Here is a 17,814-nt window from a genome sequence, read left to right as displayed (position 1 = left end):
ATCTTCTTGAAGGCCAAAATCAAGGCTCCTCTCTCTTTGAAGCTTCACTGATCATTTATTCAAATATGAGCTTTCCCACCCTCCAATTCCCCAGGAATTCCATTTCTAATCACTCCTAAGGAACTTACCACGTATTAATTTGTATTAGTGATAATAGGAGTAGTGGCTGCTACCATTCACTGAGCGTTTACTAAGTACGTGTTACCACGGTAGTCATAACAAATGTTAGCTCTTTTAGTTATATGAAAGATACTTAAATTTGCGTGATAGATATTCTATTCCATGAATTATAAATTCTCAGAGGACAAGGCCACAGGGCAATTCTCAGCACCTTGTGATAAAATTTATGCACGATAAAAATGTACAGAATGAAAAGCTAAAGGTGTGAGATCAACATAACCTTTTTTTCTTTTCACCTGTGCCTAAACAACTATTGATTTTTGCATTTTCTAACTTTCTTTCAGAGATTCTTGCCACATTAGGGGTTTAATAGGTTCATTATTCTGCTATACAGCAGACCACACCAGATCTGTGTTTCCACACGGTCACAGCCAGCTGATGCTGAGCAGTGGTGCTCTCCTTAAGTACATACGTAGAATCAGTGTCCTTTTCTTTCTTCCGTATTCCAAAGGCCTTCCTTGTACGTTTTTTCAATCCTGTGGGAAAACAACAAAAGGTCAAAAAATCTATTTTCTATTTGAATGTTCCTAGCAACATTCAAGTGAACATATTTTTAAAGTTGCAATATATTAAATTTGAACGTTCAAAAAGCAATGAAAGTTTCTTCACATATATGCATGTGTGTGTGTGCATGTGCATAGGATTCATTATTGTTTTTCAACAGATATTTATCAAGGACATGGTACTGTAAGTTCTTAGCCCTATGAGCAATGTAAGAATATTTTTTAAAAAATGGAAAGGAGATCAGGACAAGGTACAGTAAAGTTGGCAAGCTTTTCTTAGACTATTGTTAGCCATCGCCCAAACTGGTGCTGTGCCAAGAAACCCCATCACAGACTTAGAAGAACAGTAATTTCCAGGGTAGATGGATTCTTGACACTGGGATAGTTCCAAGACAGAGATTATGTAAACCATACAAAAGAGCCACATTGGCCTGACACTTCTTTGTATCCCATATTCCCAGTTCATCTTTTTCTACTTCCTCAATTCGGTGGCTATACTAGATTCTCTGAACATCCCCAATATCTGTTCTCCTGTATCTCTTTTCTCCTTATGTGGTCCTTGCCACTGGCTGAAATGCTTTTCCTGTTTTGCTGCTATTTACAACTTCCATATGTGCCTTCACAGCCCCGTCAAATGCCCCCTCCTCTGTGAGGGCCTCTCAATCTTAGTGCTGTCAGAACTGACTATCCTGTGCTCCCCCAAATGTTGCTGTTATATGTATTACAATATATCAAAGCATTCCACTTATTAGTTCCTATGTCAGTTTCCCTCATAGATTGTAAGCCTTTCTAGGACAGAGGCCAAGGATACCCTCGGTATGTCCTCTACGGCAAGTAGAGGAACCAGATAATATTTGTTGATTTAAGATGTCTTCCAGGAAGCATCATTCAGGTGGTATTGGGGTAAGAAGGCTCCTTTTCTTCCATCCTGGACAAACCAAGCCTACTCTTGTATCTTCTATTCTTCTCCTGTCAAGGCTCTGTCTGGGATTCCTATCTCCCACGGGTCCTCTAATTACATATGTGGCTTGTGTGTTTCTCATGTTAGTGAGTATTATTCAAATATACCAATGCCTATATATTCAAAATCTTAGACTTGTTACTGGTGGTTTGGAACTTCATCCTGACAAATTAGAGCTGGAAAAGTCACTGACGTTCAGGATTTGTTTGACACTACCAGGTGGATCAAGGGGAAAAACACTGACAAAATCAGAGATTTGATCACATCTTTTTTTAAAACATGTGAGTCAGCCCAGACCACTCAGATGATCTGAGTCATTCATTATCTGGCTCTTAGGATACTATTCAAATATAATCTCCAAAATGCCTCTGTTTGTCTAATTTTGTATTTGAATAGTCATTCCATTTAAGATGTTTAGGTCTTTAAAATGTCAATGTTTGTTTAAAAAAAATCTCCCATATCAAGCTATTCTCCATTACCCTCCACATGAGGAGTTTATAGAAAACTTATTGACATTTAAAACTACCCACGCATAATATTTAGGAACACCTTCTCTCTGTTCATTTTTAATTCTGATTGTGAAAAACTTCTTTCTTCTCACCTGTAAGTGCCTTATCTCCTTATAGGGACAAAATATTGTAGTTAAAATCATCATTTTCCTCTTATAATTTTTCTTGGGCTTCAAGTCTCTTAATTGGCTTCTCCATGCTTCTATTTCAGCTTTGGAGTCACAATGAATGCTATATTCACCAGTCACTACTGGTTTTTATAGAATAATAAACCAAATGCTATTATTATCTTATGTTTTCAAGTTACTCTATTTTCTGTAACTTGACCATGGGACAAGAGATAGCATGCCCTACCAAACAGATGAGAAAATACAGACAAATTCCAGTAATTCTTGTATTAAATTAGTAACAGAGCAGGCAATAGTAATTTTCCATAGACTCTGTCCTGTTTTTGACCACCAAACTTGGATAATAGCCAACATGAACTAGGTCATGAACATCACGGGTTGTCCATTTTCCAGTGAAAAGTGCCCTGGATCAGGCTGCAGGAGACAGAGTCCATTCCCAGCATCATTTCTAATTGTGTAGATGAGTATGAGTTACATTCTTTTTGTATTTCCATCTCAGTGTACAACAAATCAGCCAGTAATAAGGAATGAAAGAATTCGCATATGTTCACAAAATGCAATGCCATTCTGTAGTTTTAGTTTCACTGAAAGTCATATTTCCCATATGTAGAATACATTCCCATATATGGAATATAAATAGGAATACACTAGAGATGTGACATTCCAGAAAAACAAAACTAATCGAATTATTGAATAAGAAAAAACACTGAAAACTTTTCCCCCTTGAAAGGTGGAAAGATGTGAGAAGTTTAGAAAAGTATGAAGAAAACTCTGAAAGACTAAAACAAAGTTATGAAATATAAAAGTTATTCATATCTTAACAGCTTTTTGAGAAGACCCAGGAAGAAACAGTCATACCAACCATGTTAAAAGTGAATGGAGAGGTGTGGTCAAGTCTTTTGAGAGCTTATTTAAAAATATTCAAAGAAATTCTTCAGAAGAGAGCAAGGACAGTCAAAAATCTTACAGGAGTAACAAGTTTAAGACACTATGTCTGGTAACATGATAAGCTTAAAAAACAGTATATCCAATGATTTTTCACTTCTGACTCCAGAATAGTGTAATTGTTTTTAGGTTGGGTCATGAATTTTTGTCAACTATTCTTTACCAAAAATGGGAGGGAAAAAAAATCAAGTGCCTTTGAGAAATGAAGTAAATAACTTTTCCCTTGCCAATATCAAAACAAAGAGATCTAAAGAGAAAGAATTTTAAGGTCCTGATGATCTGGGGCTAGAACAGTTTCCTTTCAAGCTATGGAATTGAGAACATCCTCCTGTGTGCATGCAGAACTGGGTCAGAAGTCTGGCCTGTGCCTCTTAGCATCTCTCCACCTAATTTAGATTCTTTTAGCTTCCATCGGTATTATGGGAGAAGCTAGCAAAGTCTGGGAACAACAACAACAACAAAATTAAAAACAGACTGAGTTTTAAGAGGGTAGGAAAGCTTATTTCAAAATAGGTAGTCCTGGATATGATGTTACAAGATAGTGAAATAAAGAAACATGCAGAAACTGACAATAGTGACAGCACAAATATATATAGTAATATTTGTAGCTATCATTACTGAGGTCCTACCTATGGGCCAGGTACCAGCTGCTTTGCATATGTTGACTCATTTAATTTTCTTACAAACCTTATGAAAAAGTAGGAGGTGTTTTCTTTGCAAATGATGAGCCTGAGGGTTCACCTGAGTTAGGTTTTATTTATCATCATCTCTAGGGAAGAAATTGGAGGCTCCTTCTCCCTCCATGGATCCCCAAAATACTGCTGGACTCTGTCCTAAGTTATTTACACTCTCTCCCTGGGGCAATTTCATTCACTCACATGGTTTCGTTTTCCATCTGTATGCAGATGAACCCTAAATCCATAGGTCAGATCCAGTACTATCTCATGAGCTTCTGGATATACAGCACTTCTTCTCATGCTCAAACTTCTACAAATAGACATCAGATTTCTTTGAAAGCCTTTAGGTGTCTCTCTCTCTCTCTCTCTCTCTCTATATATATATATATATATATATACATATATGTAATCAAACCTCTAAAGGTATGTCCAATTGATTAGTTTACAATTATTTTCTGAATAAAATCCCCCTTAAAATGAAATAGTTCTCCATGAACTAATGAATGGATAAACAAAATGTGATGTACCCATACAATGGCATATTATGCAGTCATTAAAAGGAATGTGATACTGACACATGCTACAACATGCATGAACCTTGAAAACATTATGCTAAGTGAAAGAAGCCAGATACAAAGAACCACCTATTGCATGAGTCCATTTATGTGAAATATCTGGAGTAGGCAAATTCACTGATACAGAAAGCAGAGTAGAGGTTGCCAGGGGTGGCGTAGAGGGGAAATGAGGAGTGACTGCCTAATTGGTACAGAGTTTCCTTTTGGGATTATATAAAAGTTCTGGAACTGGGTAGTGGTGATGGTTGCCCAACACTGAGAAAGTACTGAATACACTTAAACATGGCCAAAATGGTAAATTTTGTCATGTGTATTTTATCACAATAAAAAAGAAACAGAATAGCTCAAACCAGATTTTTCTGTGACCAGAGGGAAGAAAGATAGCAGGGAGTGAAAAAGAAAAAAAGAGATAAGGCAGATTGGCTTAAAAGTTTGGAATATTTTTTTTTCCTTTTTATTTCTTTCTTTGTAAAGTTGTCAAATATTTAGTTAAGAAACTGGGAGCTATATAGTCACAAATCTGTGTTCATGATGAACTTCACCATCGAGAAAGTGATATGTCCACAAGAATTTACAACTACAACAAAACCTCCAGCTTTTCTCTCTCACATAATAGCTGTTTACAAAAAGCTTGTCATGAACACATTTTTTTTTTTTTTTTTTTTTTTTTTTTTTTTTGCATTACGCGGGCCTCTCACCGTTGTGGCCTCTCCCGTTGCGGAGCACAGGCTCTGGACGCGCAGGCCCAGCGGCCATGGCTCACGGGCCCAGCCGCTCCGCGGCACGTGGGATCCTCCCGGACAGGGGCACGAACCCGCGTCCCCTGCATCGGCAGGCGGACTCTCAACCACTGCGCCACCAGGGAGGCCCCTGAACACATTTTTAATGTAATGTTCCTTTCAGCTTTTCTCATCAGATCACAATGTTATGTTAATCCCTACTAGATGGTAAGCTCTGTGAAGTCAGCCACTCTACTATGTACATGTCTGTCTTTATTTTCACTGTCCCATAGTGTTTTACGAATAGAACATTCCTTAAAATGATTTACTCAATTGTGTTAAAATAAAGACATTATTTCTCACCTTCTTTTCAGACTGCAAGTCAGGCCATTGGAAACTTATGAAATCAATTTGTTAGGGTGAAACCTCCATTCGAAAATGAAGTTGAAGAGAAAAACTAAGTGTGCATTCCCTGTAGAAAGGATGAAGAGTGTATCATGAAATTCTTGGCCTCAGCTGTGTGGGTGGTGAGTGTCTGCAAACTGGGTGACCATGTAAAATATATTTCTTATGATAGCTCCAAAAAGTTTGAAAGTCTTTAAAAAAAATAAATCTTTCTTTTAAAAGTCTTTTAAATTTAAAACACAAATTACTGTGTTCACTATGTTTTTCTCTGAAATGTCTTCTAACTAGTTAAAAAATAAAGATACCTTCCTGACTTTGAGTATACGACTCCGCAGGTGAGGAAGAAATAACACAGCAAAAAATTACCTTTATCAATTTCCTTTTCTCCCAAGTGTAACTGTTCTATAGAGATTCACTAAGCAAACACTAAATTCTAAATTTCAGCCTTTAAATGTTACAATGAAAACAGAATTTGTCAGAGGGATCTTCCAAAACAGAAAATTTAGCCTCTATACGATATACTAATTTTAGGTAAAACATCAAAATCTGATACTCAAAAGAAATACAGGGTTTTTGCATGGTTGGTTTCACATCTTCTATTTCTTAAAATTACAATTGAAATATTTTTCCCTAAAAATGAAGACTAGATCTATAGATGGACAGATTGAGATAACAGTACTGGAGTTGAGTCCAAAACAGGAGAAATCAAGGTGTGAGCATCCTGTAGGCAGGAGCTGAGGACCAAACTCACAGAAGATTCTGCTGGCCTTCACAAGATGTTCTCCTGCCACATAGGAGTGAAAGTGGAGAGTCCTGCCAATACCTCCTCTTTTCTCTCCTTGTCCTGAATTCCTACTATTCCACTGCTAGCTGGTAAGACAACAAGAAGAGGTCAAAGGTAGACTGGTCACCATCCTGTCAGCATGTTGGCAGCAAACTGGTTTATCTCCAAGATAACTTAAAGGGACTGGGATGGGAAGAGATGTGACACTATATTTTATTACCTTCCTCACTCACGTCACAGTCTTGCTTACACATTGCTTTCACTAACAGCTCTTTATTATGGTGTTAAAACCCCCATATAAACGTTTTGCATTTAAAATTGATGAAAAGGCATCACTTTTGCAGATCATGTTCCTGGGGTGTACTTGATCCTTCTGCTTCGCACTCCTCTACAAACAGTGCTTTTGAGCAGAGCTTGGACCAGTCATGGCCTGGGCACAGAGCTGGCTCTAAGAGTCACCTAGAGCTTTGGAAGAAAGGGGAGCACCAGAAGGAGGAGAGGGTGGCAGTGACAGCTGTTTAGGGTCAGTATGTAAGACACAGTTCACAGAGGAATGCAAACCATCTTCTCGTGTATCTCCTCCAGAAGCATGAAGATGCCCCTCCCAGATACAGAGCAGGAGACATGGTGGAAGGGAGCAGAAGGACTGCTTTCTTTGGAATCCAAAGATCTGGAATCAAATCTTAATTGGACCTCTTACTGGCTGTCATTTGCAGTCAAACGTATAGAGAATCTGAGAGGCACTGTGTTACTTTCAATATAAGATTCATGTCCTCCCAGGACATGAGGTTTGGAGGAATAGCCTCAGTTTTTCTCTCTGTAATCCCTAGGAGTGAGGGGAAGGCAGCGCTGGTTCACTGAGTCCCTCATACGTGTTACACACCATGCTAAGCATTTTCACACACTAACACTTTCAACAAGCCCAGACGGTATTACTAACCCCTACTTTATGGATTAAGAAATAAACTCAAAGTGATTAAATTCCTTTTCCAAGATCACCAAACAAACAAGTTAGATAAGACCAAGATTTTGAGCCAGGTCTGTGTGCCTCCAAGCCAAGCGACTTATTGGGTAGTCCCGATGCTTCTCTCGGTACCCAGGGCCATGTCTAGTACACGGTGGACACACCATCCATGATCGTCTAACACCTTTTTAAAAAGTCACTGAATGTTTGTATAATAATTAAAAGAAAAACCAAATGACTTTTCTGGATGTTTGCAATCTACATTCCGTTGATGTTTAGTTTTTGAATGTTTATTTGTATATATGGAGGTATCAGGGAAAGAGAAGGAACCCTAAGCTGCATGGGGTGGACCTATCTGACAGCATGTGCATTAGGGCAGGGAACAGAGACTCAGGGGGAGGGGTGTGGGGTGACCTCACCACATTTTTAGGTGAAGAATGTATACAGTGGCACATTGAAAAGCTAAATTTAGCCCAAAACACACATCATGAATAAAAACCAATAGATGTAATTTGTTAAGTACTTAAGATGTTTCAGGAAATTCATCAGGAACTTCATTATCTTAGCTCAACACAGCCTTATTAATGGGAGCTATTATTATTGTATTGATTATGTACCATGGGGCATGAGGAGTGACTGGTGTCAGGTCACACAGGTGGTAATTGACGGACAACATTTCTTTTTTTTTATATTCATGGTTATAGTTTATTACAGAAAGGCTTATTACAACTTAAAAACAGCAAAGGAAAAAGGATGCTTAGAGCAGATTTCAGGAAAAACCAAGTGCAAGCTTCCAGTTGTTCTCTCCTACTTTTGCATGGAGCAATGTATGACAGCACATACATAGCAATGTATGACAGCACATGTGAAGCAATGTATGACAGCACATGTGAAGTGTTGCCAACCAGGAAAGCTCACCTAAGTTCAGAGTTTTTACTGGGGGTCAGCTCACATAGGCATGGAACACCTGCATGACTGACCTGAGGTTTTCAGTCTACAGTCCCTTAGATGTCAACCGATAAACCCAAAGCTTCAGGCACACAAAGACAGATGCTCACCACAAATCACACTGCTGGCCTAAACTATCTGGTATGGCTGAAGGTTTCAGATATACAATGCCACTCTTATCAGGCAGGGTATTCCGAGGGCTCCCTTGGAGTTTAGTTCCCAGCAGTTGGGACAGACCATATTTCGGAGTCCCCTCTGCCTAACTCCAGAATCTATGCACTTCATGTCTTTGGGATATCTTTCTGTTAGTTGAAAATTGGTCTTGCCTTCTTATCAAAAAAAAAAACCAAAAAACAAAAAACCCAAAACCTTGATTTTTTTAAAATTGAGAAACATTTTTAGGGAAATTAGGCAGTACATTTGTGAAACACAAAGACCGTGTTTTGCATGTTTAAACCTTTTTGTGCTGCCCAGTGAACATAAGGAGACCCAATAAATGTTTGCTAAATGGATTATTTCTGTAATAAATGTAAATTTTCAAGCTTGAGTCTTCGTCGGCTTGGAGGGTTACTCAAAGGTGAATCACATGTAATGGAATTACTCATTTTCTGCAGGAACCCAGGCCAAACATTTGGTCTCAATAATAAAAAACAGGCAAATTTAATTGCCCTGGGCGTAATGCCACATATTGACAGCAACTCTCACTGGCAATGTCTATTAATTATAATGGCCACTGTACTTCTGTCAGGAAAGATTAAAATGCTTTGCGTATTAGCTCTTCCCCTAAGTTTTGAATATAGGTACTATAATCCAATTCAGATTCTTTGTCCTAAGAAGGTCTTACAGAAAAATGTATGACCAGTTGAGATGAAGGCCAGTCTCTCCCATGATTTTTTTTTTTTTTTTTTTTTTTTTTTTGCGGTACGTGGGCCTCTCACTGCTGCGGCTTCTCCCGTTGTGGAGCACAGGCTCCAGACGCGCAGGCTCAGCGGCCATGGCTCACGGGCCCAGCCACTCCGCGGCACGTGGGATCTTCCTGGACCGGGGCACGAACCCGTGTCCCCTCCATCGGCAGGCGGACTCTCAACCACTGAGCCACCAGGGAAGCCCTCTCCCAGGATTTTTTATGTTTATGATTTCCAGTGCCTAGACTATTGCTTAAGATATGGGGATGCTTAATAGAGGCGAGTACCAGGGAATATGAAAAGACAAGTTCAGTGTCGAGCAGTGCCTGGCACAGGGTAGTCACTTAACAAAAGTTTGCTGGTTGCTCTACACATTTCCAGATTGTTCAAACTTGGTATGCATGTATGTGGTCTGAATGCTTTGCTTTCATTTTTATGTGACTCAAAGGAAATCCAGGTGATCTTTGTACTTAGCACAGAGCCTCTTTACAATATGGTACCCCTTTATTCTGAGCTGAGCCTATTGGGGGAAATATGCATCTTAATGACACACTCCATTAGTGCTGGATTGCAAAAGAGGCTGATGTGGATGGCACCTTGAAATTCAGATTTGATCTACGGGAGTTCAGGTTAGTGCGCTGAAATGTAGATGACTGTAAGACAATTAAGACTTCAAGGGCTAAAAATAGTAACAACTTTTAAAGACATATTTGACCTTTTGGAGACATGGAAGAAATGTTGAAAAGAAAATGGTCATGGAACAGGTTTGCCACAAACGGACTTAGTATTTGCTATGCCAATATCAGTGCAATGAAGGAGTTGAGTGGGAATGGGAAGAATTTTAAGCAGGTGAACAACTTCTATTAAGCTTTAAATACAGTAACAAGATCCATGGGAAACATGCAGTTGTAAAAAAACGTAGGAGCTTTGAGCTCTGAAAAACTTGTTCAAATCCCATCTTCACTCCCTCCTGGGGTAAGTTACATAACTTCTCCGACTCAGTTTTTTCAGCTATCATAAAAGGTTTTGGAGCGTTTAAATGGGTGTAAAAGCTTTGTATCATACATAAAATATATTGCGCATCACTTTATGCATATTTTTCTTGCTTTTCTTGCAGTTTTGATAGTTACAAAGCAACTAGAAATCAGCTATTTTAACAGATTACATAAAAGTAACTAAATGCCTGATTTCAGCACTTATAGCATCTCCATATCTCTATTCCTTTAGAAATAAAAATACATCAAAAATTGAGAATAACCAAATTTTCAAAATCTCAAGCTTCTCCTGGTTACAGCTATAAAAACAAAACCAAGATCAAGAAATGTAATTTACTAACATCTATTATAAAAGATAAGTGGGGATTTAAAAACTCACAGTAAGAAATACAACAATCTCCTGAAGCAGGAAAATACATCATTGATGAAGCCTTTACTGTATGCAAGTCTATTCCAAACTTTAATCAGCTGGTCATCCCAGCATGATTTGAAAGTAAGCCAGTGTTACTTTTACTTGGGTTAGTGGTATATAGAATTTGTTTTCTGCTCCTACCAGGTAGGGAGAAAAACACTTCAAACACTAGTGAAATTAATTTGACCTGTTCCTTGGGAACCTTGTTCTGTAAAATGGTTTTCCTCTTATTCTCTATTTCTTTCCCTTATTCTCTTTCCCCACATTCATTGATTCTCTTCTCTCCCCTCCATCTCCAGTCCCTCCCCAGCCTGACACTGACACATAAACAGAACTGAAGTTAATGATCCTGCACAGAAGGACTCTGGTTTTCAGGCCTAAACAGAAAAATTCAATTGAATTGTAATTCACCAAATCTCATTTTCCAAACACTCCATTTTCAACAAGAAAATAAATCCAAAAGAAAGCAAACTGCACAACAACAGAAATGCTTTTCATATGTTCTTGTCTTTTTATATTTCATCTGGAGAGGAAGGAGCAAGTCCTTTGGTCAAATTTCTAAATTGTTACAACATGTGGCATTTAGCGCTGTGAATTAAATTCTTCAAATGTGAATTTAAAAAAGAAAGCTGGAACATGTCCTACAAAGAATCATTTTGGTTTAATTCTAGCCTACTACATGGAGGCAGAGAGGTGAACAAAGGAAAGGAGATTTACATGGCACGGTTGACTCAATACATCACAGGTTATTAGCCAACTTTACTTAGTGGGAATCCATGAAGTCTACTTCTGAAATGGAATGGAAATGGTTTAAAAAGTTAAAAACATATAAACATGGAGTTGTTTTTTTAAAAAGAAGATCAGTTATCAGAGAAACATACACAAAATAAGGGTTTAAAGGAACTAAATATAGAATTCGCGTCTAAGTCCTTTTGAGGCCTCTGGAATGCATGTGGATTGATTCTGTTTGTAAGATTTATAATCATCATCATCATTATCATCATCATCCATCTATCTATTCACCTGTCCTCTATACATTTGCCTGCCCACCCACTCACCCATCTATCCTTTGGCTATAAATTTCAATAGGTAACAAAGTTCAACGTCATGGAATTATGCCTGTTGTATAATATAAATCTACCATGTTGCAATGAAAATCTACTCTCCTTTAGTCTGTTCTCATTGGAGGTAGAAAATATCAAGTCCACCCTCTTGGAAAATTAACCCTTGGTAGGCTTGTTGATTTATTAAGCCATGCCCTCAGCATCTTGGTAGACTAAACAGCCATATTATTGTTCCCTTGCTTTATTTACCAATGTTATATTCCAATCACTTAAATTCATGTTTGTTACTCTACAAATGATCTCTGATTCTAGGTCTTCATATTTACCTAGGAAGCTCAGATGGCAACTTTCCCCATTACTGGTCAGTATTCTCTTCATCAATTTCTAATATTGGGCAGGGAGATAACTCTAGCCTTTTATTCAGTGCCTAGAGTCATGCAAGCTCCTGTATTTGGGATCACTATCAGAAGAGCTCATCTTCTCATTTGATGGTTGATAGAACAGGAACGTATTGGAAGTCTATCATGTGCCAGGGGCTTTTCTGGACTAGAGATACAGTGTCTAATATGACCCTTGAATTACGTGAAATCAAAGATAAGTTACTAAAACCCTAAAACACCCCCTTGCAATTAAGTAGTTGTCACCTACTTTAGCTCCTCCTTTCCTACTCATTGATGGGACATGCATGCATAATTGTATGGTGTTTAAGATGAAGAGTGACATGAGGTAAATATGTCAGGGGCCAGATCATGCAAGTTCTTGAAGGTCAAGTTAAGGACTTCAGATTTTAAAACAAAACAGGCAGGGAATTCCCTCATAGTCCAGTGGTTAGGACTCTGCTTTCATTGCCAATGGCATGGGCTCAACCCCTGCTCTGGGAACTATGACCCCACAAGCCGCGCTGCGTAGCCAAAAAAAAAAAAAAAAGTGCAACAGGCAGTCATTGAAAGCATTGCAGCAGGAAAGTGACATCGTCTAAATACTTTTTTTTTCCCACTAGCAATGTGAATTACTTAGTACCAGAAAGCTCCAATAGTAATTTGTATAATGGTCACTGTGATTGCTAAATAAGTAACTTGTCTGTCCTAGATCATCAAAAGACACAATCACATTAAGTATTGTTTTAGCGTTAAAAATATTACATTGTACCAATTATTTGAAAACCAGCATTCAAGTTGGGTTCTGTTTAGAAACTCTAACTAAAATATTTATCAGAACAGCTGGATATCTGAGCATTTCTTACCACTTAAAAGTTTACCATTTGTGATAGTATGTAAGTATACCAATTTTGACAATCCTAATTGAGATTCAAACTAATTAAGAGCCTTCAAACTAATTAAACTCCTGCAACTCCTGAACTCAAACTCCTCAGAGTTTTGTTACATTTGCAGTCAGCCCTCAAATCAGATTCTAGCTTTACTACTAACCAACTGTGTGATGTTGACAAAAATCAGTTACTCTCTCAAGAATTCAGCTTCCTGAACTATGAAATACCTGCTTCCCATGCTGATTGTTAGTATTAAATGAGAAAATGGATCTGGAGATGTAAAAAAAATGCTACCTAAGAAAAAAGTAATATCATTATCTATTTGTATAATTATTATTATCATTTTAATTGAGGGTTGAAAATAGTAAACTGTAACAGTATATATCCTGTAAAAGTAAAGTATCCAATCCAGTGTAAATGGTAAGGTCTCTCTCTTCCCTTGTTTGCATGAAAAGGGGAGGAAAATCCATTTTCCCTAGCGAAACATCTAAGAGCATATTTTCCAATTTCTTCCTTTGGGTAGCATTAACTCTAAAATTCTATAAAATCTTGCTTATTTGTTTTTCAACAATCTATTAAGATAAGGACAAGTGTTTACACGAGGCATGGATAATCTAAACTGGAACTTCCTCCTTAGCCAGTTCCTTTGCCAGAGGTTCCCTCTCCATGGAAAATAGTACCATCATCCCTCAAGATGCTCCATCCAGAAATCTAAGAAGCACCTTTGACTCCTTTCTCTCCCTCTCCACAGCCAATCCATCGGAGAGTGCTGTTAGCTTCTTATGTACATCCAGTCTGTTCACAAAGGCTCCTTCCATCTCTGTCACCTTCAAGATATGACCTCTAAGATTGTCATGGAAGGGAAAGAAAGCATGAGGAAGTTACCTGGGATACTTTACTACCTCAGCCAGGAGGTCCAGAGTTATGCTTATATACCAGTGACCAGAAGGGTTTGGGCTTATGTACCATCTAGTCTCACCTAGATGTAAGAGATGCTGGAAAACAAAGACCCTGGCTGTGAAGTCACTCCCCAGCAATAGCTCTGTGCTGTGGAAAGCAAGCTTGGCTCTTTGGAAGTCAGCTAGCTGTCTCTTCCAATCCCTATACACAGGAACCTCACCTCCCATTTCACTTCTCTGCAGCTGAGAGCTCTAGTCCCACATAATTAATTGATTCTGCCACTTACTACTTGTGTTACTGTCAATAAATTTATGCTTCTCTCAACCTCAGTATTCTCATACATAAAATGGATCTTATCTCATAGGGTTGCTATGAAAACTAAATGAATCATGCATGTAAATTGTTTAGCAAATCAATGGCTTATCACAGTCAATATTTTCTAGAAACTGAGTCTGGATGTAAAATTCTTAAAATAATTCTTAAAATTGTTGGAATAAAAAAAATCTATACTATGATTTACTGAATTATCTTTTCGCCATAGAGGTAATGGTTGAAGAAGACTTTGGAGATTTTTGTTTCCTTCCCCCCCCCTAAAATCCCAATTTAAGCAAAACATTCTTGTTCTTTGAAGAAGCTTTTAATAAGCCTCCATTAAAAGATTAAAAAGGGGAAATAACATGGCACAGCTGCTAGGCAGTTAAATCACAGAATATCAGGGTACAGATAAACTAATAGGTAAGCAAAACTGAAGTGCCAGGGGACTAAAGCAACATGCCTCCAGCCACACAGAAAATTATAGAGAAGGCTGGATACAAACCTTTGTCCCTTTACTTTAGTTCAATATACTTTACCATATTGCTTCATTATGTATGAGTGGGCATAGGTATATGTGTGTATAAATAAATATATAATAATATAAAAAATAGCCTGGCGTTCCCTGGTGTTCCAGAGGTTAAGACTTCACACTTCCACTGCAGGGGCACCGGTTTGATCCCCGGTGGGGGAACTAAGATCCCACATGTTGCGCAGTGCAGCCAAAAAGTTAAAAATATATATATATAATTTTTTTATATTTATATAAAATAAATATATAAAATAAAAAAATATATTTTTATATATACATATATATATATAAAAGAGAGAGAAAGTACACAAACTATCTCCCATAGTGCTCTAGAATATCAAGTAGTTTTAGGTTTGAATATGGTTTTTGTTTCTACTTCTATGCTAAATATATCTCATTACTTTCTAAATGTCTAGAACCGTGTCATGAACCCCTGTTTGGCTGAATAGCATTCTCCCAACAATCTGGGTCACAATTCCAGTGACACTAATACCATTTTAAGTGGAAATTTGGCATAGCATTTTGATTAAATTTTCTGTTAAGTACTCTAAAAAAGACTTTTCATTTCATGAGACTATAACCTCAAAGGCAGAAGGAAGTAAAAGGTGACTTTAATAATGATAAAAACAAAACAAAACAGAAAAAAGTCATTAGAAATGGGGTTTGTAGAAACACCAAGATCCAAATGCTGAGTCTGAATTAAGTTAATTATGTGGTACTTTCTGCAAACGTATGTTTTTCTTCCTGGAACAGTCATGCTAAAAAGAGTAATTCTATGCGAAATTCAGAAGTTTGCTATCATCCTAGTCAGGTTGCCCCAGATATTTCTCCTCTGAAATGCATTTGAAAACCTCAAGTGACTATAGTTCCTTCTTTTTTACAGCCACCTAAATACATGCCCACACTTGGTTCACCTCCGCCATTTGGTTTAATTAGAGCCCCCTCAGTGATTTCAGCAGAATTCAGTCTGCTCTGAAGTTACCAAAAGACAGATCTCCTTGCTTAGGTTGGCATTTCAGACCTGGTCTATCATATGTCTCTAGTTTTATCTCTCACTATTACTTGTAAACACTCCGCTCTGCAACCGAATGAAAATTCTCCTTATTCCCTAAACAAGTGTGCACGTCTGTGGCCTATGTATTAGCTTCTATTTTGAGGACTCTCTCTTTGGACCACCTTCTCTTTAGCAGATAACCACAGGAACCCACCTATGCTCCAGCTGGTTCATAAATACCCCACCACCCCTGCAGGAGGGTCTCCTTCAGAATTGACTTTTTTCTCTTGGGTTCTTCCAAAACTTAAGACTCCACAATAGAAATGATCAAATTTTGCCTCATATGTCAGTTTACAATGTCTTTGTTCTTTTGGATTTTAAGCTGCATGAGGACAGGACTCACTTCTCATTCATCTTGTGCCCCGTCAGTGAAGCTAATTCAGTGCCCTGCAATAATGTCAACTAAGTTAACATTGATTGAATTGAGAAAAGGGTTCTAAGCCAAGCCAAGGCTCAGGTGTCAAAAATGACCTTCTCGGGCTTCCCTGGTGGCGCAGTCGTTGAGAGTCCGCCTGCCGATGCAGGGGACGTGGGTTCATGCCCCGGTCCGGGAAGATCCCACATGCCGCGGAGCGGCTGGGCCCGTGAACCATGGCCGCTGAGCCTGCGCGTCCGGAGCCTGTGCTCCTCAACGGGAGAGGCCACGGCGGTGAGAGGCCCGCGTACCGCAAAAAAAAAAAAAAAAAAGACCTTCTCTATCCCTGCTGGATATAAGCAAACAAATCAGGAGCTTTCAAGTTAAGTCTTCTTCCATCACTGAGAAAAGAACCTCCACTAAATACTTGCTAATCTTCACGTATACAAGCGCATGTATCATAAATACAGCCAACATCCTAAAAAGCCAGCAGAGTTAATGAAGAAGTGAAACAAAGGTGAAAGAAGGTATACTAGTGTGTGTACACAAATAAGATGTACTAATACTTGTGTATACAGCACAGAAGAGATCCTCAGTTTTTCTCATTGTCTGTTCCCTCCTGTGTTAAGGACAGAGACAACAATCTTACTAATCTTCTTTTCCAGACCAAAAGGGCAGCAGCTAATTAGAATGGGTCAGAGAGGCAAAGTTAATCATAGGTAGCAATGGCAGCTGCCAGAGAGGAAATGGCACGTCGCACTCTTCAGAAAATGAGAGGGCTTTTATCATCAGGCTACCAGCCCGGCTTGTAACAACGGCGCCTGATAGCTTTGTTGAATTATAGCATAGGGCATTCCGTGGTATTCTGAACAATGATAAATATAAAAAGCACTTTTTAGTTGTTTTAAGTAGTTACAAAACTGTTACTCCTCACTATCAAAAATGGGTTAACTTAAGAAATATAAGCAATATAAGAATATTGATATATCAGAATATATGTTACATATATTAAATATATATTTATATATCTATAATATGTAAACATATTAAAATTTCACTTTTGATATCTTTAAAATGTAATATATGTTACACATAAACTATATAATATTTTTCCCTCAGAAAATTAATTTCTGTGGGATAAGACTGGCTAGTCTTAAGGTAGCATTTATTAAATGCCTGCCAGGTACTTTTCATGCATTATCTCATTAAAATGCACAACACCCCACTGTGCTGTAGGTATAATCATCTCTGCTTGGCAGACAAGGAACACTTCTTTGAGAAGTTCCACAACTTGCTGACACGGCATGGATTGGAAGTGATGGGCTGGGGTCTCATTTAGGCTTGTCGGAACCCAAGACCTGTGCTCTTGACCCATATGCACGTGTCTGCTGGGTGACTGGGGAGAGAGAGCAGGGTGCACACAGTGCCCTGACCGTGCACTTGCTGAATGCACTCGGGAGACCCGGTGATTCTCCTCTTGCTCCCCCAGTTTCCTCTGCCAGCACTGCTGGGGATATCTGCTCTAGATGGTCTGCTACATTCTCTTGCTACCATTATTACAGAAAAAGATGTGTACATTCAGGAAAATGAAAGCAATAGCAAGAACTAAGTCAGTGGTTGGCATGTAGGAATGAAATATTTCCCTTGCCACCAAGTCCTAATGTTTTGAGTAGGCTTCCCCTCTGAAGAAATTGAAGATTGATCAGGCATCTCTGTGATG

The 17,814-nt window shown here is 38.4% G+C and overlaps 1 protein-coding gene across 1 annotated transcript in view; it reads right to left on the bottom strand.

Moving 5' to 3' along the window:
• SGIP1 (SH3GL interacting endocytic adaptor 1) overlaps positions 1 to 17,814 on the bottom strand; it is a 215,205-nt gene that overhangs the window by 110,809 nt on the left and 86,582 nt on the right. The window contains exon 2 of the mRNA XM_082616302.1: positions 593 to 656. Coding sequence (XP_082472428.1) covers positions 593 to 656 — 64 coding nt within the window. The remainder of the gene's footprint in view (positions 1 to 592; positions 657 to 17,814) is intronic.

The sequence above is a fragment of the Mesoplodon mirus genome (assembly GCF_964341445.2).
Source record: "Mesoplodon mirus genome assembly, chromosome: 3".
In the NCBI taxonomy this organism is placed as follows: domain Eukaryota; kingdom Metazoa; phylum Chordata; class Mammalia; order Artiodactyla; family Ziphiidae; genus Mesoplodon; species Mesoplodon mirus.
This window is presented reverse-complemented; position numbering and strand designations above follow the sequence as displayed.